The sequence below is a fragment of the Hippoglossus stenolepis genome, chromosome 16, assembly GCF_022539355.2.
Source record: "Hippoglossus stenolepis isolate QCI-W04-F060 chromosome 16, HSTE1.2, whole genome shotgun sequence".
Classification (NCBI taxonomy): Eukaryota; Metazoa; Chordata; class Actinopteri; order Pleuronectiformes; family Pleuronectidae; genus Hippoglossus; species Hippoglossus stenolepis.
The window spans coordinates 22,455,275-22,477,323 of record NC_061498.1 but is presented as its reverse complement, the minus strand read 5'-3'; the positions used below and the strand labels follow the sequence as shown (position 1 = coordinate 22,477,323).

The following is a 22,049-nucleotide window of genomic DNA, read 5'->3' as shown; positions in this document are numbered from 1 at the left end:
TCACACAGTCTCACTTCCTATTTCAATATGAAAAAATCAGTATTACAAACGCACACATGCCAGTGCACATGGCACGCAAACACACATACACACACACACACACACGCACTCGCAGACATACACACGATGAAGGAGAGCAAATGTAGATTGCTTTGTGTTTATGTGGGTGAGACTCACCAACTACCATGATGTTGAACTCGAAACCAGCCTTCATAGTCTTGCGCCTCATCTGGTCTAGTACTGCCTCAATGCCCACGTATCCAAACAGGTCAGTGCCTCGGATGAAGCTAATCTGCTGGCCAGGCAATGACTGGCAGAGCTCCCCATCAAACTCTATTTCCAGCTCCATTTCTTTCTTCATCTCTCCTTCCTTCATTCCCTTCTCCTTCCCCTTCTCCTCCATCACTGGGCAAACCTTCAAACAGTTCTCCTCTTTTTCTGTCATGGAATTCTGGGTAGGCATGCTGGCGGGTTGTTCATCATTCTTGTCCTCATCCTTTTGCTCTTGTCCCAGGATGCCTCCCTCTTCTTCCTCGCTCTCCTCCATTGGGGTGGGCGGGGGTGTCTCCAGCTTTTCAGCAGTGTCTGTGGGTAAAAAAGAGACTTCTCAGTATTTTTCAACGATTTGGCTTCGTGGAGGGTCATGTCTGCATGTGCCACTATTTGTAACACACTGAAAATGTAGCTTTCATTTCTTTTCAATAGTCACTGTTTAACTGACTGCACTCATTAAACCCATCCTGCTCACTAAGCAGGTTATCATTGTGTTGCTGGTAGACTGAGGTTGTCAGGTTTAGTATACCATTGTGTTTGTGTAGCAACAAATCTGGGCACCTGGATTAACTATATTATTTAATAATAATAATAAAAATATTTGTACTTTTTAAACAAGAAATGCAGCTCAAAGTGCTTTATATACAATATAGATGAAAATAAACCATGTTCAAATTTTATTGAAAACAAAATAAGAACATGCTGAAATGACATTTTAAAGAAAAGGAAATAAAAAAGAATAAGAAATAAAATGTAATAAAAAAAAAAAAAGCATATAAGAGATAAAATGATTAAAAAAATGATAATAGCGCAGGAGTGCCGGCAAGTACAAGATCTAGTTGTGCTGAAGTAAAGTGAAGGTAAAGGGGAACATTTTAGGTTTTCTAATAAAGTCGTTTACTGAACTAGCTTCTCTAAACTCTAGCAGAAGTCTGTTCCACAACTTTGGAGTGCAATTTACAAAAGCTGCATCGCCGATTTTCTTTCGGCTGTTGTTAGGGACCTCTAACAGATTTGCTGCAGATGATCTCAGTGTTCCAGAGGGGACATAGTTAACTAGAGAGTTAGCTATGTAACTCAGTTGTAGCCCATTCAGAGACTTGTATCAATCCAGTGTATTACAGGCAACCAGTGCAAATGTGTCCTCCCCATTTTTCTCTGCTCACCCCAACTGGTCAAGGCAGATGGCCGACCACATTGAGTCTGCACTATTCAGGCGAGAGGTGAAGCAGCAGACAGAGGAAGGCAGTGACGTATTAACTCTGCTGCGGAGATCACGTGATTTTCTTTACAACACAAAGACACCGGTCTCAGCTATTATCACCACAAACACTCTTTACACCTTTGTCTGTGTCTTCTACATGTATGACACAGCTTTTCCCCCCGGGAGATATTTGTTTTCTTATAGTTTTTCTCATTTTTGCATCTGTCGCGTGTTAGACGCATCATCAACCCCCAACTCGCTCGTGGTGTATCCAGCAGGGGATCTCCTGCTGTGTTCCCACATCGACTTCTCCTGGCTTTCTACGGACATTATACTAGGAGGCCAGGTGGAGAAAGTCCACAGAGACTGCAGTGTCTCACTTGGACGTTTGCGTTCACACATGCACCTCCTCTGGAGATAATACGGAGGAACTCTAGCCACACATAACATTAGCCTACAGTTAGTTAGCAGCTACCTCAAACTAGACAACAAAATGTCAAAAGCTAAACAGTCAAACAGGCTGTATTTCACATGAAAAGATTTAACATGAAGCAAATAACTATTGGGAGGACCACGATAAACTTGTTAAAGCACGGGATACATTAGAAAGATGAGGGGTGCAGCGTGTTTGACTGCTTGCATTACCCCATGCCAGCTTATTAGCAGGCAGTGTGAAAAGAATTGATGATGAGTTTGAAGATGGGATATTTTGCTGTATCCCATCTGTGTGTGTGTGTGAGACACTGTTTTTTAGTATTTTTTAGTATTTAATTCACATATAATTTAAACTGCTAACAGTTAATATGATTAATCTCACAATAAAAATGCCATTGTTATTGTTGACTGTTTTTTGCTTTTTTAAATATTATTTAAGAAAACATATGGCTTCACAGGTCAATATCACTAGATCACTGACAAAATACAAAGTTTCAATCAGAAACAATTTACATGGAGTGTTATTAGTGAATGTGAAAAAACAAACTTATAAACTCATGCACAGGGGACTGAGAAATATATGGGTTTACAAAGCTCCAGAGAAACAAGAATCTTCACATACAACATACAATCGTTTTAGGACTTAGCTGGACTATATGTAACACAAGTCTATCCCTTCTGTTATCTGCACGGGTTTGTATGTGTAGTCTGGTCTGTGCTGTAAGAGGATTGAATGGTGCTGACAATCCCAATGAAAACTAAAAGCTGTGTGTGTGTGCGTGTGCGTGTGCGTGTGTGTGTGTGTGTGTGTGTGTGTGTGTGTGTGTGTGTGTGCGTGTGTGTGTGTGCACCTTACTCTCAAAATACAAACCCATACATACACACGTCTCAGTCATGCTGGTTTCAGATGACTGTTATAATTGTATTTGTACACACACACACACACACACACACACACACACACACACACACACACACACACACACACACAGAGGCTGATGGTAAGTGTTAGTCCACATAATTTAATCAGCTATAAATATACTCCGTTCATCCATTGGAACAGAACTAATCCTCCTCATGAGTCAGGGCAGTGAAGGGCAGAGTTGGTGACACAGACAAGTCTGGCTTTTTTTTCATTAATGAAGCAGGAAGTGTTTTACTGTATAAATATAAAATGAATAAAACACATAAGGGAAAGTATTTGTTGAATAGGTAATTAGGTTTAACATCCGCAGATGCCTCAGTGCCATTAAACAACAACCTTGTAGCTAAATTGCAACAGTTAAAGGAGGACTCCATGTAAATTTCACATAAAGATACATTTCCTTTACATTCTTACCACGCCTATGAAATACATATTGTATTGTCTGTGGCTCAAGAGAACCTTAAAAAGTCTTGGCTATAGACTAATAGGCTACCAACAGGAGACCTCAAACTGGTTCCATTTTGGGAAATGTGGGATCCAGTTTTTTGGAAGCTTGACTACAAGGGATTCAAAGTAAGCCTGATAGATTATCAATGTGTCACATGTGAGAGCCCATTAACCTGGACATGTATCACACACTTGATGAACTGGAAAAAACCCTGGCCTTGTTCAGCTCTGAGTATGTCAGTCACACCTGCACTAGAGTCCATCTCGACAACATCACTTCTGATTTAGACATTGGTCTGCGATGCATTTCCCTCTCCCTCCAACTGGTCCTGCTCCTGCTCACTGTCAAATAAACAGGTTTTCATCATATTACTCATTCGATTTTTGGTTTTCAGGTCTGACTGTACCCTACAATGCGTGCTGCAGAGACACCGCATCACATTTGGGCGGAAGTCTACAGATGTGCATTATCCAAATGGGGATAGTGATGCAAACATTTAGCAAGTTTTCTTTCAGAGTGTTTAAAAGCTGGACTCACTTGTGACAATAATAGTATGATGAATGGAAAAGTTGAGTGATCAGATAAAAGTTCTAAACCTACATGTTTTCACAAGTACGTAAGGCTAATCGGTGGATTGTCAGATATGACAAATTGTTGGTGAGACTTTGCTCTCAGAAAAAAAGACACTAGGCAGTAAAACAATGGTTAAGCAGATTGCAGCCTTTAGTCAAACTCTGCCATGACATGTCCAAACCAAACCCAACCCACTCAAGTCTGGTCAATGACAGACCATGAACACTTAGGTGTGTACCATAACAACGCCAACTGAATTCCCCCAAAGCTTTAAAGTCCTTTTCAGCTTGACGGGACCCTCAGCCTGAACTTACCACATGGTGATTCCTAATTGACAACATGTGTTCCAAGTTCCAAGTTCCAAGGGCTAGAGCAGTACACCAAAAAGAGAGTGCAGTTGGGAGTTTGGAGTGATGATTTGATGACAGACAATAGCCAAGTGGTGAGCTGACTGAAATTCACACTGAATCATTTTAATGATAAAGTATGAAGCATTGATCTATGCAATTATCGAGCAGCATGGCTTCTACTGCGTTCACATTCACACTTGCTGACAGAAAGTGGTGGTCTCTGCGGCGTCTCATAACTCTGCAGATCTGAGGGGCTGTTATGCTAGGAACACAACTAACATACTCTGCTGTGAGTGCACAGTGGTTTTCTGCTGCAGCCACTGTACTGCTGTAGTACTTCTTGAAAACAAACTGCTGTGTCATTTTAATAACATCTTACATGTTTTTGGTACAGTTTTGTGCGTCTGAGTTCAAATGAAGAATTGTTGGCTCTTACTTGTTCATCACTCACATTGTGTCAAAGTTTATTTGCTTTGAGTTGAGCTTTACCTCAACTTTCCCCTGTATTATGCACTATAATGGGTGCTTTTTAAATTTCCATGGCACAGACAATGCTGGGTTTTCCGACATAAACTCCAGAGGATGTCCAGAATTGTGTGTGGACTTTCTCCTGAGTTTGCCTTTCACACATGAACAACACAGCAGGAGATTCTCCGTACAGACACGTTCATGACAACCCAAGATCTGGGGGGTGTGCAGGCGAGTGGAGGCACAACAAACAGAGGCAGGATGTAACATAAATCCATCGCTGAGATCACGTGTCTTTGTTTACAGCACATCGACATTTGCAGTGAATCCTGCAGAGGATCTCATCTCTGATGTGTTCTCACATGTGCTCCTGTGGACTAACTGGACAAGTTTCTTCAAGGGGACAAACCAGAGAAAGTCCCACTCTTAATGAATGAAAGATCAATATTTTGATGTTACATAATCAGGTCATGTGGGACATGGTATATTTAAGCATCTGTATACATACAGTCCATCCACATAGGTGGACGCATTGTGTTTGACATTGACAGCTCTGCTCTCCTGTTAATTTGTGGCACCTGTTTGGATGGGATGACTTCCCACTGAAAAGAGGCTCTACAGCTGTGTAGGGTCTGAAACAAATAATGAGTATTTTGAACATCACAGCAGATATACCTGTTCTAGTAGACATCAAATTAAAATGATGAAACTGTGAATAGCCAAAGTTTGGGCTCTTTAATAAATCAGAAGAAGATAAATGAAAATGTGCTTGATATTCATAAAGATACTACAGCACACATATATGAGTTTAAAAACCTCAACAAAAAAGCATAACTGGAGTCTGGAGTCTTGCACAGATCCACAGTGTACTTTAGTTTCAAGAAACAGTACAGACTATAAAGCTCTGCCTGATTCAACGGTAAGAAACAAGCTGAGGCCTAATAACCCCCCAACCCCCATTCTGACCGCCAAAGTGGACCAGTCCTGTCAGCCTTCATTGTTTGCACAGAAGACTGAGCGTACCCCACTGATATCCATGGAGCATGAGAGAAACAAAAGTATCCTACCTCCTCTCATTCACAAAGGCCAGTTGCGTGACTCCCTGACAGGCAGTGAAGGGTTCTCCAAGCCGGCCGAGACAGAAACTCTGCTTTCCAAACTACTTTTTCTGCTAAGTGTGTCTGCAGTGATGGTGCTGCACTCTCTCTTTCCCTGTCTGACCGCATCTGACCCTCACCCTCTCTCTCTGGTCCTCCCCGATGTTAGGAGGAGTAGAGAAAGGCTGAGAGACACCAAGAGAGAGGGAGAGGGGGTGAAAGAGAGAGAGAGAGAGAGATGGTGCGGCAGAGAGGAAGGGGGGTGTTTGGCTGCTAAAAGCAGCTCCAGGAACTATTCACATGCAAATGGCCCAAGCAGCTTCCACTAATCCCTGAGAGGAGAAGGAGATTTCTGCAGTCAACATGCAACTGACTGCAGTTCAAAGTAAGACTTTTTTTTTTAACACAAACTATTATGTAATACTTTAACATTACTATTTGTCAATAACTAGGGTGGGATAATGCAGGCGTTATATTAACTGCAACTACAGTAACATGTAAAATCATTGATAAAGAAGTTTTTTATTTTAAGCAAAATCTCTATATTTTATTGATAAAAAAAACAGAGGAGACAAAATCTCAAACAATTACATGTACTTCACACATGTATGTCACACCCTGTTAAAGCCCTATGAGACAAACTGTGATTTGTGAATATGGGCTATACAAATACAATTTGATTGATTGATTGATTGACTTCTTCAATAGGATGGGCTGCAGATTTCTCCTCCTTCTGGTGATTGTGCACAGCAGCACAACATCAACACACACAAAAGCTCACCTAGTGGAGCAACCTGATGTGTGTTACATGTTCAAAGCTACAATAAGACATTAAGGCATTGCTTATTAAAGATGATATCCATGATAATGCATACATTCTACTTCATTACCTCATTTCATAAATCAGTCTGTGACAGCTATATGAGCTCTAATTGCAAAATGTACTGGTTATTAAAATGCAGGCTATATAATCTAGAAAAATATTTTAGACTTGATTAAAGTCTGCTGGACAGCAGGCTTGTAAAGCTGCGTTCACAACTTCACACTACACAACTTTCAAAGTCAGCAGATTGCTGTGCTGATAATGACTTGAGATGTCCTCAGACAAGAATCAAGACTCTCTCCAGAGGTTTACTTTCACACATGAAAATCGCAGTGGGATATTCTCTGCTCAGACCCGACAGCAACAAATCCTCTGGTGGACTCAGGTGAGGGGTGGTTCCAGCAGCCAGAGGCAGCAAGTAATGCATGGAGTTCACATGCTTTTGTTTACAGCACATCAACACCAGCGTCGGCTCTAACCACAAGCTCTCTGCCAAGACGTTTGCAAAAATCATCCAGGACTGGTAAATGGGGCTGAGCTAGTCCTGACTGTGGCTGTCTAGTTACTTTGTTTGCTTTAGCACTGTTCCAAATGTTGTATTTAGAGATTTGTTTAAATGCTTAGTTTAACATCAGCTGAGACTGCCGTCCATTGAAAATTCTACTTAGACAATGTTTTTTACACACACATTACACACTGGAAAAGACAGCAACCAAGAGAGAAATGTTTCAAAAATAACAGAAAACCATTTCCACGTGCATAACAGATGAACCAGTTTGTCTTTGTGAGTGGAAGCATCATATCTGATGTCTAATAAGTCTGGATAACTGTATAACAATATATTAACCTGTACTATAACTCTACTGATAAATGTTTCCACATCATCCACCCACATTCAAAATGTCCACCTAACAGCTTAATTTACAGTAAATAGATTCATGTTTTATGTTTTAATCTCTTCCCTACAAAACACTGACCTATCAGCATATGATTACTCATGTGTTACGAGGATAGGTTTTCTTTTTCAACATAACGATTGATGAATATGGCATGCATACCACCATCATCATCTTGTTTAATAGTAATGTAACTCCTGATAATCAAACAGTAGTGTCACAACCACACACTGAGAAGTGTAGTGGTAAAAGGACAACACTCCCCCAACACTCTCTGCAGACATGTTGGATGTCAGACATAAAATGTGAATCTAGAAACTTTAAAAAAGTAATACACTAAAGAAGTTCCAATCATTAAACCAGCATTATAATAAATGTAAATATGAACCTCTTTACCTAAAGCTTAAAAAACTAATCACAATTTCATTACCCTTATTTCTGCTTTTCACTTCTCCTAGTACTAGAGTTAAAATGTTGAACTGAAACTTTCTGTTCACTAAGCTAAGTTGCCATCACATTCACAGCTGACAAACAAGCAGACTAGTTTTCACACGTCCAGCTCTGAAGTGCCAAACCCCAAACATTTTCACACCGAACAAGTGTGTGACTAACAGAAAGGAATAATGTCAATGTAACACTGAGGACACGGTAAAGGCAGTTTAAAGGGGCTGAAAACAGGAAGGAGAGAGCTGTTTTTACCTGGTGTGGAGACCCAGCAGGCAGAAGTGACACATAAATACAACTGGGCAGGATGTCCTTTCACTGCCTGTGTGTGTGGAGAGGCGTGGCACCGTGTGTGTGTGTGTGTGTGTGTGTGTGTGTGTCTGTGTGCGTGTGTGTACGTGTATCTGTGACTGTCAAAGGATGATGCATTTCCTGGCCTGGGGGAAACGGTTTCCTGCTAAGATCCTCTGCTGGCTATATACTGTCTTAACAACAACATACCATTAGATGACAGTGATGCTACATGCTTTTAATCTCCATAGTTGTTGTTTCCATGGAGAAGTAGTAAATGTACAACAGGGCAAAATTGGAATTAATCATAATGAAAAGTAATAAATGCCAGTAAAGCCTCAACAATTTCCTCCCCTGATCTTTCCTGATTTTATAGCAGCATCAATTTGTCAGTGGGTTTTTGGTGATCGAATTGAAATCAGACAGAACTTGACCAAATAACAGTAGAGGTGTAAATGAATGTGAGATGCACAGAGGATGGATTGTGATACCATTGATCACACCACCTCAGAAACGTGTTAGCATTTCAGAAATGACCTGCAGGTTAAATCCGGAGAATTGGATAAGGACGTTACCCGTATGCTTTTCACCCATCCACTATGCAGAGGGAGGTTCTCTGCACAGATGCGTTCACAGCATCAAATCCTCTGTATTATTCAGGCGAGAGGTGGAGCAGCCGCGTGCAGCAGAAAGAGGCTGGAAGTGACGGATTCATTCTGCTGCGGAGATCACGAGATTTTCTGGTGTTGGCTCTTATCACCACAAACTCTCTTGACTATTCGTCGGTGTCTTCAACATGTATGACACCGCTTTTACACCAGGATACATTTGGTTTTTGGGGGTTTTTTTTTGCGTCTGTCGCGTGTTAGAATTGCATTAACCTCCCCACTTGCTCGCAGTGAGTCCAGCGGGGGTTCACGTGCTGTGTTCACACATCGGATTCTCCTGACGTTCAATGGACTTTATACTAGGAAGACAGGTGGAGAAAGTCTGCAGATAATGAGCTGTAGCAGAAGGATAGTAACAACATGTGCAAATTTTACACTTAAGTTACCTTTTATTTTTGTCAAAATGTATTTTTGCTCAGGACAAGGATTCTAATTCTCCACTGGACCGACACTAGTAAGGTTCTTAATGGTCAGTGTGGACTGGAGAAATGGTTATAGCAAAGAAAAACTGTTTCACTGTACATTTTTTGGTTTCAAATGGATAGCTCTATTAGCGGCCTTGTTACATTTCTTACCTCAGTATTGAGCATCTGAGGTGGCAGGATTCCTGCATCACCCACTTTCCCAGGCACTCCACATTCCCATCCCCCTCCTCCATCCCACACCCCCTCCTCCATCCCACACTACAGAAAGAGAGCAGCTCACTGAACTTTCCCTGCATGATAACGTATCATCTGCCAAATCTTTTCAAACGATGTTCAACCAAATGCCCTTGTCAGTTTGATTGAAGATCTATACACTGATTAATTCAATTATTATTGCTATTACACACATTTGCTTTGCTGCTCTAAGTCACATCATGTATGATCATTAGTACTTCATTTAAGGTAAAAATAATGGTTCATATCATGCAAGCGCACGCCTCTGGAAACATTTAATGTGAACGCTGTATTACTACTGTTTCACTTATAATAATTGCAACATAAGATCAAATTATTCCTGCCATGAGAATCTTCATATTACAACTGTGGCAAACGACTTTGCCACCACCAGTGATGTGCCAGTTTAGACTTAAAAAGAACTAGTTCAAAGTTCAGTTCATAAAGATGAAAATGAACTAGGACAGAGACTGTCACACCAAGTTAAAGCCCTATGAGACAAATTGTGATTTGTGAATATGGGCTATACAAATACAATTGATTGATTGATTGATTGACTAGTTCACGTTCATAGTACAATTTTCTTTAATTTTTAACTAAGTTCACGGTTCCAAAAATGAACTAGTTCACGTTCATTTGTTCCTTTTTTTGGGATGGTTATGATTTAGATGACAAACTCTTGATCATGTATTGAGTTATTAATCGATGGTGTCAGATAATGAATCTGGATCTCTCCGGTCACTTTAACAGTCCTGACTGTGTGAGTCAAGTCTCGTGTTGTACTGAGCACAAAATGTTGACAACTCATATTTCATATATAAATGCAGCCTCATAAACTCTAGAGCGAATCAAACAAACACCAAGTAAACTTTAAGTACTGATCAGGTCCTGATAACTTGTGATGAGTGTTGGTGTTTATAAGTTAAAGTGAGAGCAGGTCAGCAGGAGACTGGAGGAGGACACAGGAAGCTCCATCACGGTACAAACCAACCTTCTGATCATTGAGCATCATTGTGGAGAAACTCTATATTTTCACTGTTTGTTCCCACTGTTCTCCAACAAATTTAACTTACCGGCTGCTTCACGTTAACGCTCCTGCTGATCTCACTGCATGTCGCCACATGAGTGAGTGGGGGCAGGGCCCCAGGGCCTGTGTGTGTGTGTAAAATCCAACTCGCTCTCAGTCTGAGTCTGGGAGCACGCGCACACACACACGCACGCAGGTGTTAAATGATAAATTCAGTTCAGCGTTTACAAAAAATATGAATGCGTTCATGCACAACACTGCAAAAGCAGCCAGAGACAGACCATTCTAGTTTCAACATCTTTATTTTGGTGACTGCTGGCATCAACCCACTGAGGGCTGGATTCAAAACCACACCGAAAATCAAAGTTAAAACCAGGAGGAACCCAGGGCCCACTGCACCAGCGTAAGGCCTGACAATCGGTCTAAGGATTAAGTCCTGGTACATAACAGCAGTCAGGGAACTGTTGGCTATGACATGGAGGTCTGTGCAACCCTCCAAGGATATGCCTCCCAAGACCATCACTGACCCACTGCCAAACTGGTCATGCTGGATGATGTTACAGGCAGCATAACGTTCACCACAGCGTCTCCAGACTCTTACACGCCTGTCACATGTGCTCATTGTTTCCTACAATGCGACACAGAGCTCGTTCACAGGAAGCAGCCGGTAAGTGACTTTGTTGAAGAACAGTGGAAACAGTGAAAACACTGGTCACAGCTGCTCAGTGATCAGAGCAGAAGCTGCAGTTGGTTTGTACCGAGCGGGTGTTTCTGTGTCCTCCTCCACTCTGAACAGCTCTCACCTGAATTAAACACTCATTACTTATCAGGACCTGATCAGTACATTAAGTCCCTTAGTGTTGAACTAGTTTAATTTAAGTGTGAACTGGCACAACACTGCATATCTGTGTGAGCAGCTTTTCTCTGTGATGAAGATGAACTAAAACCCACACAGGAGTCTTCTCTCTGATGCACACCTTCACTCCATCATGACGGTTTCCACAGCACAGAACCTAACCCAAACATTAATGAACTGGCAGCCAAAAGATGACAAACATCTGGCTCTGGCACATGTACAGTACATTAAAGAGGAATGTAGCCTATCTTAATGTTTTCTTTTTGCACTTTATCCAATATCCTGTCTATCCTGTTTAATAAATATTGACCCTGTTTGGCCCTCAACGTAGTCCCAGTTTTTAATTAATGTGATGTTTGATTTAAGTGTTCCCTTAATTTTTTGGAGCGGTGTATATAATTAGTAAATAAAATATAAATGTCTGTATGCTGCATAATCCACTTCTCAATCTCCACTACTCAGCCATGTGTTTTTCGTCTTAAAAAATGTAACATGTGACAGATACTATATGTAGGCAATAGTGCAACACCGTTAAGGAAAACACTCAACACCTTGTTTATACTAGGTTTTCTGTGTGTATGTGAGAAGACAATGTTGTTTGCACGATGAAGCAGGACATAGGGATACCACAGGTGCTGCACAAGTAATGAACTCTGTTCACAATTAACAACAGCTAAATTAATTAAATTTACAATTATCCTATGAACTATCGTCATAAAATTGAAGCTGTGTTTTTTTGGAGATGATTGAGTTGATTCTATGTAGACATAGAGGCTGCATTCCGAAAGTCAAAATAATCTCCTTTCCTAAGCACTAGTTGTTGACCCCGATGGAATACGTCACACGGTCCAGGAAAGATGTGGAGGAGAAGCTGTAAGGAGTTGGACAAGGAGAACCAGGGTGCGGAGAAAGTCCGGCTCCACTTACACTCTGTGTTTTTTTCCTTTATTTATAACATAAGCTAAACACAAAATGCACGGTACTCTGTGCTGTAGGCTCAACGCTCACAGTTATAATAAAGTTACCTGTTTAAAACAAAATGATATGTCCTGAGAAAAGATGTTTTCATTTTATACAAAGGGCACATTTAATCATTACCTACTCACAGGAAATAACAATAAAACAGATTTAAATGAAAATGAAACAAACAGGACTGACATTTTGAAATAATATAATAATGTGAGGAATATACGTGGAGACAAACTTATCTAATTGGCGAAAAATATTTTTTGCAATTCACAAATAGGGGATTTAAATACATTTTATATTTGTGTTATAGTTAAGTAATTCTAAGTTACGATGATGATATTTTGAACTGAACATATTATCAATATGTTTGTTGTTGATTGGACAGAAGTGACATGAGAAGATATCAGGAGCTCCTACGATCATGTGAGGATTCCCATCAGTTCTAAATCATGTCATGAGAATAAACCGGCTGCTGTGTTTTTTATATTCACGTGGTCCAGGTGCAACTACGAGGTTGTATCGCTCTAAACGTTGCTGTCGCAAAGAATTGGTGTCTGAGCTCTAATTGGTGAATATGGAGGCATTTTCTCCTTTCCTTTCATAAAGGTCCACTGTTTCCTGTGCTAAAGAAGGTAAGTTAGGAAGCAGTGACACTCCTTTCCTTATCCTTTAGAGAATTCGAACAGCTCTTACTATGGCAGCCACTGAAATACTTCCAGGTCATTTCACTCAGTTAGGAAGGTTCCTAATTAAAATGGACTTTCCGAACACAGCACAAAGTCAGACTATAGGTGGTGTGTCTGTGGTACAAGAAACAGGTCAGACGGTCACTGAAATTGTCAAAATTAGTACTCTCCATGTTATCATCTGGAAAGGGGAATTTCCAGACAGAAAGGTATTGGGGGATCTTTTGGCCTGAGTTTGAGTGAGATGAGAGGTCACATAAGCTGCTTTCAGAAAAATTGGATTTCCAACAATTTACATTTCCGCAAACGCGGCTCAGCAGGAGGATGACAGCGGACATTTAGGCTAAAAACATGGTGTAAATGATGCTGTTTCAAGTCGAATTTGAATGTCGGGGCTTACAGACACTGGGATGACACCATAGGAGCAGTATGGAGGCATTTTATATTTTCTTTCTGTTGTTTTTTTTTTTGAATTGGTCACCATTTACTTCAATTGTATTGGACTTGACTGCAACACTGTTTACTGCTGGAACTCCAAAAGTGTTTTGTGGACTAAAACACTTCATCCACTCCTCCACCGGCATAGTTGTGAGTAGATAATGAGTGAATTTTAATTTTTGGGTGAACTATCCTTTTAATATTTACTCTCACGCTTGTTGATGACTTTGTAAATAGTCCAGCAGCTGTATTGCGAACAACCCTTGACACTATCGCCCCACTGAAAAAGAAGGTGGTAAATCAGAGGAGGTTATAATTTTCAAACAGATGCTTTAAAACAGACATCACGGAAGTTGGAAAGGAAGTGGCGCTCCACCAATCTAGACGAATTCTGCCGATCCTGAAAAGTTACACTGATAACTTACAAGAAGCCTTAATCTATCATCTTAACAGAAGAAAATAAGAACAACCCCAGGCTCCTCTTCAGCACTGTCAGGCTGACAGTCAGAGTCATAGCTCCAATGAAACATGTATTCATTTAACTCTGAGGAGCTATGATTTCATGAGCTTCTTTACAAATAAAATTGTAACCATCAGGGAAAAACTTCACCACTTCCTCCCTACCAATAGCACAGATACACTGTCCAGTACAGAAACCTAAGAACCACGTGTAGCACCAGATTTATCTTTAGACCACTAGAACTTTTCAAACTGACTTCACCCTCTTCATCTAAACCATCAACTAATCTATTAAACCCTGTTCTGAACCAACTAGATAGGTTTTAAGGAAGTTTTTCCTCTAATGACAGTCCCACATTAAATCGGATTAATATGTCTCTATTAACTGGCTATGTACCACAGGCTTTTAAGGTAGGGATAATTAAAACTCTACTTAAAACCAACTCTCTCTATGACTATTAACTTTGACAACTCCGTGTTAACCCCCACTCAGACTGCTAGGAACCTGGGTGTGACACTCGACAGTCAACTCTCCCTTACTGCCAACATTACTGTAACAGCACGTTCCTGTAGATTCATGCTGTACAACATAAGGAGAATATGTCCTCTTCTCACTCAGAAGGCGGTGCAGGTTCTGGTCCAGGCTCTGGTCATCTCACGCCTCGACTATTGTAACTCCCTCCTGGCAGGTCTACCTGCTAGTGCCATCCGACCTCTGCAGCTCATCCAGAATGCAGCAGCTCGACTGGTCTTTAACCAACCTAAATTCACTCACACTACTCCGCTCCTCCGCTCCCTTCACTGGTTACCAGTGGCTGCCCGCATCCGTTTCAAAACACTAGTACTTGCGTACCGTGCTGTGAAGGGATCGGGTCCAGTCTACATCCAGGACATGGTCAAACGTTACACCCCAGCCCGTTCACTCCGCTCTGCTTCGGCCAATCGGCTTGTTGCTCCCTCACTGCGAGCTAAACACTCAACAAAATCACGACTGTTTGCTGTCCTGGCTCCTGAATGGTGGAATGAGCTCCCCAATGACATCAGGACGTCAGAAAGTTTACACATCTTCCGCCGCAAACTAAAAACACACCTCTTCCGACTATACCTTGAATAACATTTTTAAACTAACAATTTAGTAGCACTTAAATGGGACTTACTTATAGCACTTTGTAGTTTTGCTTTTTTTTGAAGAAATGTTACTTTCTTGATTCTTGTTGTTCTGGGTTTGTACCCTCATGGTTGAATGCACTTATTGTAAGTCGCTTTGGATAAAAGCGTCAGCTAAAGGAAATGTAATGTAATGTTTATAGACCCATACTAAACTTTCCGTTCATTTCCAAAATCCTTGAAAAAGCTGTTGCTAACCAGCTATGTGATCACTTAGATAGTAATGGTTTGTTGGAAGACTTTCAGTCAGGATTTAGGATCCATCACAGCACAGAAACAGCACTGTTAAAAGTTACTGATGACCTTTTCATGGCATCAGATAATGGACTTGTCTCGATACCTGTCCTGCAGGATATAGTGCAGCATTTGACACCATAGATCATAAGATTCTGTTACAGACATGGACAACTACTGTACAAGCTACAAGAGCTTAGATATGACTGGTCCCTCTCTTCTCTCTTTCCCTCTCTCTTCTCTCCCCTCTTTTCCACCTATGTATCCTCTCCTTCCCATTTTGCCACGTTCACCCTAACCGGTCGAGGCAGATGGCCTCCCACATTGAGTTTGGTTCTGCCAGAGGTTTCTTCTTGTTAATGAGAGAGTATTTTTATCTCCACAGTTGCCAAAGTGCTTGCTCATTGTGGAAACTATTGGGTGTCTGTATAATTTTGTAAAGCCCCGTGGAATAATGTATGTTATGATTTGGAGAAATAAAATTTTATTAAATTCATTTGCTCTCCCAGTTCTGCCCTTAATTTTTGATCTCAGACTATTCAGTTTTGTTATTTTAATTAGCCATTTTATTTTGGGATGGGCGTCTTCAGTAGTCCAGTTATTTGTTCTTTTAAAAAAAAAAAAACTTAATTCATGGCACATCAAAGGTCATAGCGTCCTTTCTAATACGTTCCATTCTAAAGTCGATCCACTGTTGGTTCAGAGAGGCCATATCAAAAGATTTTGGAGTAGTGTTGTCCCGAACGGAACATGAAGTCACACTCCCTCTCACGCTCACTTATTTGTTGTGATCCGAGCTCCTCTGTTCTTTGTTTTGACAGCCAGTCCAGCTGTGCGTTTACATTACTCGTGTGAGTCACCTCATGTGAAACCGTTGGCCCTCCCCACGTTTATAAAGAAAAACAACTTGAGCTCCAATCGTCATTTGGTGCCTCTGGTTGTGTGTTTACATGCTGCCTTCATTAGGGTTTAATAAAAAGAATTTCATAACACTATTCTTTTCTCCTAAATTCTTTCATCCTTTTACTAACCCTTCCCTTCCTTCCAGTCTGTCTTTATTTGCTTTTTCTCTCTGTTCTCATCCTACAACCTTACTTGTCATCCCCGACTGTCTTAAATGAGAGGGATTAGAAGTGAATGCTGGCCCCCTGAGGCCAAGATCCACATTACAAGGACCTGCCCTCTTGAGAACAAAGGGGATCAAATCATTGTGTATAATGGCAGCTATGTAGGTTAGGGTGGGGTGGGCATACAAAAGGTCAAAAAGGGTATGAAGATACATACATGACTGAGATTCTCCGTGTTTGGTCTGGGCCTGTTATTATGAGTTCTGATAATTATACTAAAGAAGACAAGATCAACTTATAAGTGAAAGGTCACAACATCATAAAATGTCCCTTTCCAAAGGCCTATTTTTATTGCTTCATTTTGTCATCAACGTCATTTGGTTGTTGATTTGGTCTGAAATCAGCCTGCACAATATGGGAAAATCTGTATTGTGTGAAAACATTGATGATTTTATGCATTAAGAAAAATGAACAAATATTGCATGTGCATACAGCGCCTGCGTGTTCCTCAGCCAACCTGCTAACTAACCACACATTCAACAGCAACAATAAAATCTAAAGCAGCAAAGTCAACACAGCTTATAAACTCAGTATCAAAAATAGAAAATTTAAATAAACTCGGAAACACTGAGTGAAGCTGAATGAAGCACACAGACATCAGCCACTGTTAGTCCTCTCCTTTGTCCTCCTTCCTCTGCTGCTGATGTGGATTCATCCCATGCAAGTAACACTGCTCTACAAGAGCTGTCTCAGCCTGGAGCTATGGAGCCACCAGACTACATTGAAGTTTCAGTTTGTTTATCACAATTAAATTTTACAGCTGCGCTGTAGTGTTGTCAAACATTTGGAGGTGCTATGAGTGACATGAGGAAAGGCTACAACACAACCAGAAGGGTCACTGAAACACAGAAGAGAACATTCAACATAGTTTTTTTCTGCTTCATTGGCTCAGACTTCTGAAAACCCTGTGTGAATGCATGGTATATGAACATTTTATAATTACTTTCTTCTTCATAATGTCTATTTAGCAATATGTTTATTGCACATGTTCATATCGCTATGACAAATGATAGAATGCGATTTATCAGTCAGCACAGCAGCATTTATCGTTTCATAATAATTCATTCATTCATTCTGTATTTTTCACTCTGCATAAACAATTCTCCAAAATAATTTTGACACAAAAACTAAAAAGTCAAACCTATATGGAGGATCCTGCAAAGAGTTCTTATCACTCCCTTTGCTTCCCTCCACTGCCTCTGCGTCAGTATTGCCAGTGGATTCAGCCCCTCCTTCACCCCAGTTCCACCCGCAGACTCTGACAGGGAGTTACACTTTTTTTTTCCATGGCTCTTTTGCTTTTGATTGGAAGAGCCAAAGGGCAGCCATGTTCGGTCAACTAAACAGATTGAAAACAAATCCAAGCCAAGCCCCGCTGCAGGCCCCTGCTTCTTAACCTAAAACAAACACACACACACACTGGCCAGTCTGTACGTGCCTGCTAACAGAAATCCCCCTCTTCCTTCTCTTCCTTCACACATGGCTGCAGTGAGTGAGTGAGACATCCATGACAAAACCTGTGTTTTTCTGACCCTTTAGTCCAGAACATTCTCTACAGAGGTGTTGGAGCTCCCACTGGGACGTGTACTAACCAGCCTCTGACAAGGCAAACAGCTACACAGCAAATATGTGTGAAACAAGATATCCCTCGACAATCTTGCCAAACATCACTCATAAAACAAGAGCAAAAGACGAGGGAGGAGTATTTCTTGTGGATGGACTGCTGACTGTTCTCTGCTGCTATATATATATACCCAAATAATCCATTATGAGATTAGTTGTTGCAACTAATCCATTATAGTTGATTAACTTAAAACAACTTTTTTGATTTTTTTGGGTGTGTTGTAATACACCTGACACTGTGGCAATGTCTCCTGAGGTGGGGGCAGGAAACCAGCCATGCTGTGCCTTTTGTAGCTCAAATAACAAGACCGTCTGCTGAATATTAGCTTTTTAAAGAGGGCAAACACTGTTAATGACACAGAAGAGACAAGTGTCTGACCCAAGTCATCCAAAATGTGGGAACACTTCACATTAAAGCCTTCAAGGAAGACCATTAGCAGCAAAATCTGCAAAGCTGATTTGACATAGGGCAGAAGCACAACATCACTGTGGTATGAACCGGAGTAAAAAAAACACGTTGGAGCAATTCTTCTTCTTTTGACACTCAAGCCTTTTTACATTTTGTCAGTGTCTCCACCACTGTCTGTCCTCGGCTGTGTGCGTATGTTCAGCCAAAATAGAGTGAGCTAATCTAATCAGTTGCAGGAAACACATTTCAGGGTCTTGAACCAAACAACTGGACAGGAAACTGGGCTCCAATCTGAGCTGATGGGAAAGACAAACTAGTGGGTTGCAAGAGAAACAAACTGCAGCATAGAGGATGATCCCTTACAAAAAGATCCAGCAGGCTGTTTCCTTCAGCTGCAGTTTTTGAATGTGCTGGATAACCCAACTGCCTTGGGTGTTCAAAAGAGCAAACAAACACTTTCCATCTGCTGCCTGTCGCAGATTTAAAGGTCCAGTGTGTAAGATTTAGGTGAAAGGGATCTGCTGAATCTATTGATCAATCTATGTGTGATCATCTAAATTGTACAGTAATAGTTTTTTTTTTCTTTACCCCAGAATGGGCTGTTTATATTTATATACTTTATATTTACATCTGGAGTGGGCCCTCTCCACAGAGGCCGCCATGTTTTTTTTACAGTAGCCCAGACTGGACAAACTAAACACCTTTTGAGTTTTTATGACAACTGAAGGTTTCCACAGGTTCTCTTTCATGTTTGGAAGAGGAGTGTCAGGTGAAGGGTATTCAGCTGCAACATGCAAACTTTACCACTAGATGTCACTATATTCTTCACACTGGACCTTTACAAAGTGGATTTCATGGTTTTAGCGCCCATTATCACAGTTGTCCCATTTAGAAAAAATTAAGGAGATGTAAAGTTGCCATGAAGACCATCAGTTTAACTAAATCATCTCTTTACTTACTGTACTAAGCCCTTCATGAGCAAGCTCCATCATATCTTAAAGAGCTCATGGTAGCGTGAAGTTGGGTTATCTGGGACATTGGGTAATGTGGGACACCTCAGCTTCAGTCTGTTTATTTCGTATTCTAACAAAATCCAAATACTAGTCAACAGGATCTTTACTACAGGTTAGCATGGTTATCATGTGACTAAATCCAAATACTTCATGAGGGTGATGTCTCAAAAATGGGCAGGGTTAATGTCAATCAGAAGTTCCCCCTTGTAGCTGCATGAAAAGGTCAGGGACATGAAATGAATGTTAAGGATATAAATCTGTCATAAATTAGACAATGTTGCTAATTGTTATCAAATTATGTTTCTGATGTATTCAAGTAAAAAAATGCATTGAGTTGTTGAAAATGTGTATTTCTTCCCCAAACATTTCAGTTGTCCCACTTTATCAAATATGATTGATAATGTGGGACACCATGCTTTGGGTAATCTGGGACAGTCATTTAAATTCTCTAAATGGGGAAATATTCATATAGGGACTTCCTGAAGTAAAGAAAAAGATAAACTAAAGAGATGTAGCATATGGTCTGCAGTTGTCAGTTAATGGTAAATACAGTCTGTCCCTGTTTGTTTAAACTGATGAATCATATACATTTTCTTATTCAGCCTTCTTGCATAATGGTAAATGGTCTGTATTTATATAGAGCTTTTCTAGTCTTGATAACCACTCAAAGTGCTTTACAGTACAGTTTATTGCCATCCACCCATTTACACACACACATTCATACAGTACAACTATGGGCAGCACCTTTTCTATGAGGGGCAATTTGGGGTTCAGTATCTTGCCCAAGCACACTTGAGCATGCAGGTGTGGAAGACTGGGATCGAACCTCGGCCCTTGTGGCTAGAGGACAACCGCTCTACCCCCTCAGCCACAGCCACCCAAAAATTTGTAATATTGAGCTTGGCATGCATAAATCAAGGTGATTTTGTCTTTTTTTAAAGCCCAATACAAATGTCCCAGATTACAAAGTGACATGTCCCACATCATCAAATTCAGGCAGAAATGTATTTTTTGGTACAAAGAACACTCATAGCTGTGTCATGTCTCCTCTGGGTATTCTGTCTTCTGGTGTGGTTAGAAAACATTTTACGGATTACAGAATGGTATTATATGTTGATCTAATAATAATGAAAAAATCGTAGAAGTCAAAGTTGCAAAAAATGTCCTGGATTACCTGAATTGAATTTACCCTACTTTATAATCCCGGAACAGATCATTTCACTCTCAAAATACAGGTTTACCTATGCTCCTAGTCTCTGTTAACATCACAATACTTCTCTCTCCTGTGCTTTTCCTCACTGTCCTCATTCCGAATGCCTCCAGAGCTACAGCATCCAGATCTGACACTACTACTAAATTAGCCTTATAGAAAGCAACAAGTGTATTTCTCGGCCAACATACAAAAACTGTGACCAAATTCAAGTGATAAGAGTCAAACAAGATGCAGACTTAGACATCTGAATGAATCTGAATGTATTGCTTTTCAGATCAAAAAAGTCAACATTAATAAAAGAGCACAGAAGAGCTGAATAAAATGATTCCAGACAATGATGGTGTTGTTCGTGGTGCCTGGACACTGCATATTTACAATCGGTACTGGCTGTCATGCATAGAAGACTGAGGTGAACAGATGGAGGAATGCAAAACCACAGAAGCAAGGTGTGGAATATGGAAGGAGAGATAAGAAAGCTTTGCAAAGGTGGGGAAGATTTGAGTCAGATATGAAGAGGGAATGATAATCTATGTGATGAGGGAAACAAATACAACCATACTCATGTGTGTAAATTACAATATACAGAATTGCCAGAGTTGTGTGTGTGTGTGTGTGTGTGTGTGTGTGTGTGTGTGTGTGTGTGTGTGTGTGTGTGTGTGTGTGTCACTCTTTTTCTGCATTGCATTCTTCTACAGTTTGACTCTGTGCATTTCTCCTGAGGCAGAGGAGGACAGTAGAGGGAAGGACCCCTGAGCTGCTTCTATGTTTTCATAATTTTTTCCTTTTTCTTTTCAACCATCTAAGTTAATCACTGGGTCGAACAAAACAATAATTTCGTGTGCACACCCATTACGGCACATTAGACTGTTAATAACACAGTGAACACAGATGGCTGCAGCCATGTTCAAACTCATCTTCACCTGACACTTACATCAAGAGTGTAGTAGCATGAAAGTAGACAAAAAGACAGACATTGATTCATCCCTTTGTCGCAGAGTGAGCCTGTTATTGTTTTTTACTGTGCATTCTGACTTGTTGTTACAACCTGAGACTCCCTGGCAGTTTTTGTCCAGAACTAATTACACATTAAACAAAATACATACTCACAAGTCTTGTTTATCACTCTGGTTGTCAAGTAAGCCTAGTTGGGAGTCAGAGAGAAATAAGCCACCCTCTTTTATCTCTCTTTCAACTCATAGGAACTTGACTAATACCATAATGACATTGGAAGACGGAGGGGAAAGTCCCCACAGGTGCCTTAAAACAGATGCTTT

General features: G+C 40.7%; 1 protein-coding gene across 3 annotated transcripts in view; it reads right to left on the bottom strand.

The window, feature by feature from the left end:
* sept12 (septin 12) overlaps positions 1–22,049 on the bottom strand; it is a 65,382-nt gene that overhangs the window by 22,197 nt on the left and 21,136 nt on the right. The window contains exons 1-2 of one of the 3 annotated variants that reach the window (XM_035180834.2): positions 8,192–8,321; positions 178–585 (exon numbers count right to left, since the gene is read on the bottom strand). In XM_035180834.2, coding sequence (XP_035036725.1) covers positions 178–547 — 370 coding nt within the window. In that variant the 5' untranslated portion in view covers positions 548–585; positions 8,192–8,321. Of the gene's footprint in view, positions 1–177; positions 586–5,743; positions 5,974–8,191; positions 8,322–22,049 lie in introns of those variants that run through there. The other 2 variants (XM_035180832.2, XM_035180831.2) reach the window with 2 other exon arrangements.